This window comes from Polychytrium aggregatum (genome assembly GCF_025602895.1).
Source record: "Polychytrium aggregatum strain JEL109 chromosome Unknown BJ171scaffold_1, whole genome shotgun sequence".
In the NCBI taxonomy this organism is placed as follows: Eukaryota; Fungi; Chytridiomycota; class Chytridiomycetes; order Polychytriales; genus Polychytrium; species Polychytrium aggregatum.
In genome coordinates, this window is record NW_026516203.1 from 698809 (window position 1) to 708030 (window position 9222).

The 9222-nt window shown below is 57.1% G+C and overlaps 3 protein-coding genes across 3 annotated transcripts; 1 reads left to right on the forward strand and 2 right to left on the reverse strand.

Annotated features, from left to right (window-relative positions):
- The first annotated feature begins 157 nt into the window (after positions 1–157).
- BJ171DRAFT_564229 (Zinc/iron permease) lies at positions 158–1601 on the forward strand. Its single transcript, XM_053113298.1, has 2 exons — positions 158–268; positions 351–1601. Exons 1-2 carry the CDS (start codon positions 262–264, stop codon positions 1388–1390), a joined length of 1047 nt encoding a protein of 348 aa, XP_052971783.1. The 5' UTR covers positions 158–261; the 3' UTR covers positions 1391–1601.
- Positions 1602–2067: 466 nt separating this feature from the next.
- BJ171DRAFT_6126 (Cyclin, N-terminal domain-containing protein) lies at positions 2068–5585 on the reverse strand. Its single transcript, XM_053115291.1, has 11 exons — positions 5486–5585; positions 5258–5296; positions 4779–4965; positions 4556–4679; positions 3989–4380; positions 3749–3883; positions 3425–3574; positions 3213–3341; positions 2738–3098; positions 2371–2510; positions 2068–2182 (listed from the first exon to the last, which is right to left on the reverse strand). The coding sequence occupies exons 2-10, from the start codon at positions 5284–5286 to the stop codon at positions 2377–2379; spliced, it is 1641 nt and encodes a 546-aa protein (XP_052971784.1). The 5' UTR covers positions 5287–5296; positions 5486–5585; the 3' UTR covers positions 2068–2182; positions 2371–2376.
- Positions 5586–6289: 704 nt separating this feature from the next.
- BJ171DRAFT_484815 (vitamin B6 photo-protection and homoeostasis-domain-containing protein) lies at positions 6290–9076 on the reverse strand. Its single transcript, XM_053109037.1, has 11 exons — positions 8884–9076; positions 8772–8788; positions 8630–8669; positions 8486–8502; positions 8309–8334; positions 8076–8204; positions 7724–7930; positions 7510–7603; positions 7346–7383; positions 7016–7224; positions 6290–6827 (listed from the first exon to the last, which is right to left on the reverse strand). The coding sequence occupies exons 1-11, from the start codon at positions 9047–9049 to the stop codon at positions 6511–6513; spliced, it is 1260 nt and encodes a 419-aa protein (XP_052971785.1). The 5' UTR covers positions 9050–9076; the 3' UTR covers positions 6290–6510.
- Between the last annotated feature and the right edge of the window lie 146 nt (positions 9077–9222).

Below are 9222 nucleotides of genomic sequence, written 5' to 3' on the forward strand. Positions count from 1 at the left end.
TTGCGGCTGCGATTGGCTGCTGGCGCAATTCCGCCTGTTCTGTGGCTGGCGGATTCTCCGGCGCCTGATTGGCTGGCGCGTTCGGTGTCTCGTCCTCGTGCGACAGGCCCGGCGACCTTCCCGGTTGCTATATCAGCAGCGTCCTCCCGAGGGTATCAGCCTACCATCCAAGTTGAACTCCAGCCCCGCAGCCCAGAGCAGGATATCTCCAGCCTCGATCTCCACGAATCTCCCCTCCTATCGCAACAACCAGCCAACACCATGTCCGGTAGGTACAAGTCCCATCCGCTGCGATCAGCACCTATCCACGCCTGTGCTCGCACTAACCGCAATCGGGTTTCGTCCGACAGGCAACTGGGCTCCTCTGACTCCCGATATGCTCGGCTCGAACAACGTGTCGAACATCAACTTTGATCAACTCAACCTCCAATGCATGAGCTGTGCCCCTGGCGCCCTCGACGACAACTTCAACCTCCCTCTGCACATCGGCGGCATCTTTATCATCTTTACCATCAGCTGCATCGGCCTCTACTCGACTACCTTCCTTGGCTTCCGCACCGTCTCGCCTGCTAGAGACGACGAGACTTCCAGCAGCACCCTGAAGGAGACCAGCGGCTCCGTTGGTTTCCTGCTGCACTATATCAAGCTCTTTGGCATCGGTGTCATCGCCTCGACGGCGTGGCTCCACGTCCTGACCAGCGCCTTTGGCAACTTTACCAGCCCGTGCTTGGTCGGCTTCTGGAACCTCTATGGCGGTAGCAACTGGGTTGGTCTGTTCGGCCTTGTCGCCACCCTCCTCGTGAACGCCCTCGAGTACATCCTCACGCAGAAGGCCACCCGCCAGTCACTCGAAAAGTCCAAGTCCCTCGACAGCCACGTTGAGCTTGCCGGTCACTTCCACGGCTTCCCCGGCAACAAGAGCATCACCACCCTCCTGATTGAAGCCAGCATCTCGTTCCACTCGATCATCATCGGCCTCGCCCTTGGCGTCGCCACGGACGAGTTCAACTCTCTCCTCGTCGCCATCTGCTTCCACCAGTTCTTCGAGGGCATGGCTCTGGGCTCGCTCATCCGCGATCTGCCTTACACGCCCTTGAAGAAGTTTGTCATTGGCCTGGTGTACCCCGTGACGACCCCCATCGGCATGGCCATCGGCATCGGACTCCGCTCCGCTCTTCAGAACAATAGCCAGGTCAGCATTGTTGTTCAGGGTATCTTTGACTCCCTGGCCTCGGGTGTGCTCATCTACAACGTCTATGCCGAGCTCTTCAGCAACGAGATCAACCACAACCACAACTTCCGGGGACTTTCGCGCGCCCAGCAAGTTATCTCATTCTGCGTGCTTTACATTGGCGCCGCTGCCATGGCCATTGTTGCCGTGTGGGCCTAAGCACACACAGCCCGCTCTATCCTTTCTTGCGTTTGTATATCGCCTTGCGGATCCACTGTTCATCTGATTGCTCACCGCGCTCTGACCACTTCCATTTTCCTCACTACTGCCGTGCTTCATTGTCTTCATCCTGAGCATTCCTTGTATCCATCTCTCGATCCGCTGAGTTCCACGGGCCACATCTCTCTCTTGGCAAGGGCAACCTGAAAATACATACTTCCATTTGATATCGCTCATCCGTCCGCTCTCCATGTTGGAACTGCAATATGCACGGCCAGCGGCAGGGCACATCCACTCCCATATGCGAGCATGATTGCAGAGCCACGCCACAGTCGATATGGCGAATGCAACTCCAAAGGCGATACATTTTTTTGTGGGTTTTGCTTTCTTTGACCAGCGAGGTGGGTTGCCAAAGCAGGAAGAAGAGTGATCTTTGGGATCGAAAGAGCCCATGGCGCTACTACGTCGTCATCTGATCGGCGCAGGCCAGCCATTGATTGGAGGGATAAGAGTGCCGGTGCAGACGGCGTCAAAAGTGGGGATATACATATAAACATGGTAATCAACTTTGGCAGAGTGCTATACGATGAACCTAAAAGGGGAGAAAAGGCAGCTTGGTACCCAGAAGTTCAGCTGTTGAGTCGAGGGACTCGTGCGGCTAGGGGATATTGTTGCGAAAAGTGGGGGAGGGGGAGGGGCAGCTTCAGCTTGGTTCGAGTTCGTTCAGCGATGACCAAGCAGGACCGAAAGAGAAGAAGAAAACAGGAAGTGCTCACGACTCGGGGATGTAACCTGTGACATCTCGGAAGGGAGGGGAGGGAGCAGTGGTCAAGATCAGCTCGCTGAACGGGACAGCGCGATTCGATCATTCCGACACTGACAAGTAGCCAGAGGCGACGCTCTGACAAGCAGCCAGAGGCGCCGCTTTGATTGCCACAGACATAACGAACGGTGACAGCTGCGTGCATCAATAATCGTACCTGTGGCTACTCTTCAAGCGCGATAGTGTACTCAGCCTCTTTGCCGTCGGAATGGTCCCAAATTCCAAGTCGAGCCAGCCAATCAAGACACGGCCGGAGCTCATCCAGGCCGATACCAGTTATGGACCGCAGATGGTCCTCTGGAGACAGAGATGGCACGATAGAACAGAGAGCACCGATGTTACGACGAGCACGGGCATTAAATTGGCTTCACCGGCATAGCTCACTCGATGTGTGGGTGACGGCGCCCTGGCCCAACGCTTGCAGGGCGTTCCTCAGCGCAGGCTTGTCATCTCTGGTATTCAGAACCGACCAGGCGCGGATTCTTTTGGGCCTGGAATCATAAAGGCGTCGTGCAGACACATACCGCTCAGGCTGTCTTTCTCGGACATATAGAGCACAGAGGCCGCCAGGATCGATTTTTCAAAGTCCATGGAGCGAGTTTGGGTCACAATCCCATCCAACTTGGAAACAATGTAGCCAAGCTTTTGCTCGCAGTATCGCCTCTTGAGGATGCATGGTGCTTCAAAGCCGATCTGAGGAATCAACTTGATGCCTCGAGGATTTCGCGGGCCAGGTAATCGGTCCTCGAAGATCTTTGGTGGTGCAAGTGCTTGATGCATGAAATCGCGGCAGTGGAAGTTGTCTGGAAACAAAAGGGCGGCGATCTGAAGGTAGAACGAGACCCACTCCAGCGGGGTTGGGGACTTGATATCGAAATCGAAAGCCTGTTGTAAAGAGATCAACACAAGTCCAATTTATATGTAGCTCTGTTGGAGGGGAGCCGAGGCACCCCAGCAACAACGATGTACCCAGCGAGAAGCGCGGCCGTCAGCGGTTACCATGAGTATCTCCAGCTCGTACTGCTCAAACAGAGCGATGGCGGCGGTTCGTCTTTCTTCATAGAGACCGTCGCTGGGATCGCCAAGGACAAACTCAAGCATATCTTCAGCCTGGGGAATCATGTTCTCCTGCCATATGGTGAGTGAGTGAGTGAGTGAGTGAGTGAGTGAGTGAGTGAGTGAGTAGGTGGTTTGTTGCATTTTGCTCTCACCTGTATTTTACATGCCAAAAACAAAGCCGCAGCACCCATGATCTGGAACTGATCAGACCGAAATCCGCTTGCCACCGTCCTCATCACTTGATCGAGCAGCAAAACTGCCAGGTAGTATGTGAGCGGGTGGAAGCTGTATTCGCCAGAGACCTGTGTTTGGATATCCAAAGCCGCTCAGTTAGTGGCTGCATCAGGCAGCATGTACTTGCCAAACCAAATCACACAAGCTGCAGTTCAGATATACCCATTATGTGGGGGCTGGTGTCTTAGGAACTCAAGTGACGGACGAGGGGCCATGCCAAAGAATAGTGCACTCTACTTTACCTCCTTTATCCATAAGATCAACATCTCTCGCATGCCCTCGTCGATTTCCGGATGGCGCGAGATCCAGCTGCCACACTGCTCCTGCTTGGATTTCATGTTTGCCCAGGCGCCTTGCATGAGCAGAACAAGTTCCTCCTGCCAAAGATAACGCATCACGGTTAACGACAGGCAAGCACGTCGATTAACAAAACGCAATGGCAATCTGCAGAGCGGCAACCATAGTTCACAAGACGATCATACGTTGTAACTGTCGCCACGAGGAAGGTCCGGAAACCGTGCTGGTGCTGGTGCTGGTGCTGGCAGTGCCGCAGAAGCGAGTACTTTGGGGTGATCGTCATTTGTGTCTTCGTCGTCAGGTTCAAGGGCCGGCGGCTCGCATTCAGATAGAGGAGAGGACTCGTCCAACTCACACGAATACGCGCGCAGGGGTGAATTGCTTGCGGCCTCCGAGAACGCGAGGGGACTGGCATGGGCAATGGGTGGCGACAGCGGGGAGGCGCTGCCGTATGACCTGGGAATATTGCACGTCGGGCGAAGGGAGCGGATCTTACGCTCCTCACAAGGAGCCAAAGGAGGTGTTTCCATTCCTAAGGGGGGGCTGGTTGTCCGCCTCGCAAACATGGTTTCGAACACTTGGCAGGGTGAATGGTGGCGGATCGGCAGTGTGTCGTGGAACATTGGCATAGCCCGTTAGGAAGATATGGCACCGCCTGAGCAAGCACGGTTACAGGACGATCTGGTTCGTCCATCACAGACCAAGGACAACCAGAGCCCCACCGTCGAACAATATACTCCCGTCAGACTTACTATGTGGCGACATTAGTAATCCAAAATCATCTCGTTTGTGTTTTTTGTTGGGGTAGTGCGGTTGGTCGTCGGCTTCGGATGAGGGTGCTTGCCGCTTCAGCTCGTTTACTTGGCGCGGACGCAGCTGCCCAAGACCGAAACGGTGAAGTCGTGTTGAGAGAGGAGAGCGAACACCGGCGATCTTGCCTTGCGCTCCCATCGCAGTGAAGCCACAGACAACTACCTCTCGAAACGCCGACGACAGATCAGCGCTTTGCCCAGCATGGACAGACGATCCAGCGGACTTGACTTCCCGCTGGCCGGACTCCCGGGACTTTGCCTTGACGCCAGCCCCACTGCGCGGAACATTCTCCTTGTTTTGCGGGTCGATCGAGGACATGGGTGTGAGGATTTGGGTTGCAGCTACCTTTCTGCAGATGGGAGCGGCGGGGAAGGAGCGTGTTGAGCGGATCCAGTTGCGAATGGTGATGGGTGAGCCAAATAGCCAGGGCAGAACGAGTTGGCTGATACTGGTCCCATCGTCAATGGCAGCACCCGACACCCGACACCCGACACCCGACGCTCACATATCAACAGCAGGTTTGCGGGCACGCATCCTTCGGCGCTTGCCCGTTTGGCAGGCCCCTCCGGAACGCGTGATATCTGTGCGCTTGAAACAAGCGCACTTTATCCCCGGGCCGTCCAAACAAGGCGATCACCCACCGAACAATCAACGTTTGACTCTCCGGCATGATCGTGGTTCTGGAGAAAGAGCGGGCCCCGGCCGGGCAACGGATGAGCCGACGATGCAGACGCCCGCGTGCCCAACAAGCATGCTGATGGGGGCTCTCCAGGACCACAGCGATCGAAGATCAAGCCCAGACGAGAGGAGGGGGCCGCAGCCTCAGCGCACTCCCACCAAGACACGCCCGAGAAAGCGATGCTGCGTACCTTTTCTGCCTAAAAAAGTGTTAGTCAATCGTCCACTCGTGCGGAAGAGGCCCGGTGGATCTGGACTCTTCTCCACGCCGAACTGCGATGCTCGATGGTCCGCTAGCAACGATCGCAGAGACTTGGGAAAGATGGGACCAGGCCCAAAACAGAGCTGTGGCGACAATAAGCAGAAGCTGATATTCGCCCGATCACCGCCGAGGCCGGAGAGAAGAGCAGCGGATGCAAGTGTCAGCCGGATTCCGCTTGCAAGATCCCTCCCGAGACGATCGGCTGGGATGATCACAGCAGGCGGCGAGATGTGTGCACGGACGAGGCGCTACGTTACCACCGGCGAGGAACAGCGACGACTCGACCCGACGATCAGGCTCGCTGCTTGGGAGGAAAGGATCGGGATGGAGAAACAAATGTCTGGGCGAGGGCAGCTGTTGCCGAACAAAGCGCCCGCTCAAACGCCAGAGCCCCTGCAGGTGTCCGTCGCCTGTGCAAACAGCTGCAGTGACCCGGCATCGATGGGTCGCTGTGGCTGCTCGTGCAACAGACCGACCCTGGCCAGGAGTGACCGGGGCAGAGCGATCAAGCCATAACGGGAAGTGATTGCCCATGGCCGACAGGCGGCTGGCCAGGACGGGGTCACCGGCGCCTGGGTCGGGCAGAACCGGTGCCTGGGCACTGCCACAGAGCCTGTGGCGCTGACGCGGACCAGCAAGCGCCGCCCTCCGCCTCCGCCCTCCGCCCTCCGCCCGACCGACACCCCGCGGTTCCGCCGACGGGACCCATGGCCGACTGGCCGATAGGAGAGAGGACGGACGGGGCCGTGCGTCGATGGCATATTGCATGGTCGTGAGGCACATCGCTGAGCCAGCCAGGAAGATCGTCCGTGGAGATCTGCCTGAGAGATCGGGCTCCGTTCCTTCCCTGGATGAGGTGTATTTGCTATGAAGTCTGGATCCGATCAGATCAGGGAAACGGCGAGCCAAGAGCCAAGAGCCAAGAACCAAAAGCCAAGAGCCAAGTGGCATAGCTCAGTCCTTCTTGGTCAGCTTCCATCTGGAGCGCCAGCCGTTGTCGTTAAAGTAGAGCTTCCGGTCAACATCCCACTTGGTTGCGAGGCTTTGATAGAACGGCTCAAAGTGGCTCTGGATGTACTGGCGCGCAGCGACGGCATCTGGCAGCTCCAGCTGGACCCAGGCCAGGCCGCAGAAGAAGGCCTCGATGCAGTCTTTGACCTCGCAGCCGTCGTGGAGGGCGACAGCCACCCCAGACGGAGTCCGGGCGGCCATGTACTTTTTTCCCTCCCAGGCTGCAGCAAGCTCCGCAAGCAGCTTGGCGTCGCTTGACTCTGCGAAAGCAACGCGCAGAATCATCAGTATCTGAGTGCCCGCACGCGGAGAGCCGCCTGGCTGACGCACATGAAATCGACTCGCTTGACGAGCACAGCGCCAGGCTACCGACCCGCCATTTTCCGAGCCGGCAGCCAAACTCCCGCTAAAATAGTCAGCAAATCTCAAAGCAGCTCCGCCGGATTACCATTGGGCGCCTGCAGACGGGCCTGGGTCGCCAGATGCTCGAGCGAGATGCCCATCTCGACAGGAATCGACGGCAGGGTCAAGATCGACTCGAGAGGGGCGACCTGGCTGGGAGTCATCATCTCCGCGCCCTTGCTGGAGAGATAGCTCTTGATGACAATCTGCATCCTGTCCGCTGTGAGGTTTGAGAAAACAACGCTACGCACACCGCTAGAGAGAGGGAGAAAAGTGCAAACAAGGCATTGGCAGGTGAGAACTGCATGCGACGAAGGCGCGACTGAGTTCGATAGCGACTCAATTTTGCAAGCTCGCTGGCACAGACGAGACCCACATGTAGTTGAAGACCAGGTGGAGCACGCTAAAGAAGATCTAGAGAGAGTTGAACGGCGAGCAGTTAACTTCGTGCACGCCATGAATCTCCAACCAGTGCCGAAGGCGGCTGCTCGGCATCACAGCGGCTATCCAGCATCATGATGCATATGGGACGGCCCGTACAAACAGCCCCCAAATCCAGGCCGCATCTTCGTGTGCCATGCGGATGATCAGCGTTCCAAAGATCATGGCAATCAGGTTGATCAGTGTCGACTGGCTGTAGACCAAGCAAAACAGCAGTCGTGAGCTGGTATGCTGCACACCCACTTTCAATCCGCCACCATGTATCCCGGACGCTCTCGTAGCTCAGCCGTGCATGAGGTCATCGCGCGCAAACCTCTGCTCCTTGGCATGGATGTCGCCAAGGTTTTCCTCCAGGGCAAAATGCTGATAGATCGAGGACTTTGTGGATCCGGCCGTCACGCCACAAATAGCACGGAGGACCGAGGCACAGCAGGCCGTGAAGACAAAGTACTTGCGCGGCAGGTTGGGGGCAAGAATGTCCAGGAAGATGGCGGCATCGAAGAAGACGTCGGCAGAGTACCTGATGATCCGCACATGCAATTGGTTGGATTGCTATCTATCAAGGGTGGAGGCGCACATACGCGACAGCCGATGAAGCACGACCGGTCCAGCAGCAGACCGAGACGGAAACTGGCATCGCTTGCCGCACGGCTCGTCCTGCTTACCTCCACACTTTGATATGCTCATCCATGTGGCTGCCGAATCCGTAAGTAAACAGAATCTGGCCCAGCATACCACTCCCGTCCTGGAGCACGGTCGTGATCGTGGCGGCGGCGGCAGTTGCGGTAGCATCCCTGGCCATGTACGAATAGCGGCGTAAGCGGCAACAGACGTGCGAGAGGAAGTACGCTACGGCGAGAATCGCCCAGATATCGCAAAGCAATCTGCAGTCACTTACCCAACTCCAAAGGTCTTGAAGGTCGACTGCGAGACGGAATGGATTATGAGCGCAAGCTGCACATCCTCAAGCTGAAGAGCGCGACGATCCGGTCCGAGGAGTTCGGACGGCCCTCAAGGCCTCGGTGGTTGGATAGACTTTGATGAGTCGAGCGAGTTGGACGTCGGAATCGCTCACCTGTGTGCCCAGGAGGCCTGCACAGGGGTTGGACAAGTTCAGAGTGAGAATGGAAATCGAGCCCGTCCCGCTTTCTGCCCATATGACGCCGCATCGGTCGTGCCCGCATCTGTCGTATTCGCATCGGCCGTGCCCGCCACCTACCAGTAATCTTTGAACAAAAGTTCTGAAGAATGTTGCATATCTGATATGAATTGCATTCGTTAGCGGCAGGATGCATTCGTCAGATGGCCAAGACAGCTCCAACTGGATGTGACCAGGAGCAAAGGGCGATGGGATGAAGCACCTGATATGGGGCGTAGTCTGTTGGTGGGAAATGATCGAGCGACGGAGGCGTTAGGAATTCACCGATGCATATGCAGTCCTGCACCCAGCAGCAATGCTTGACGGCCATGTACCTTCCGAAACCGAGCGGGGATAGTTTGCTGGAAGAAAAGTGACGGCGGAGAACCGCCAAAGCGACTTTTGGAGGCTGGCCAGTGGCGATGAGGTCGTGCCGGCGTTGACGACCCAGACGCCGGATTCGGCCAGGACATGGCGGTTGTCGCCGTGGTGGGACTCCATATCCGCAGGATCAATGGGGACGACGGACGAACCTGGAGCAGGACCACGGCCGGGGTTTGGCTGGTCTGGGAGGGCGGGCTTGGCGCTCGCCTGTCGCCAGGGAGATGGCGCAGCCATGCACGGCAGACGCGTCCCGCCAATCATGTCCAGCCGGGCGTGGTTCAAACGCAACG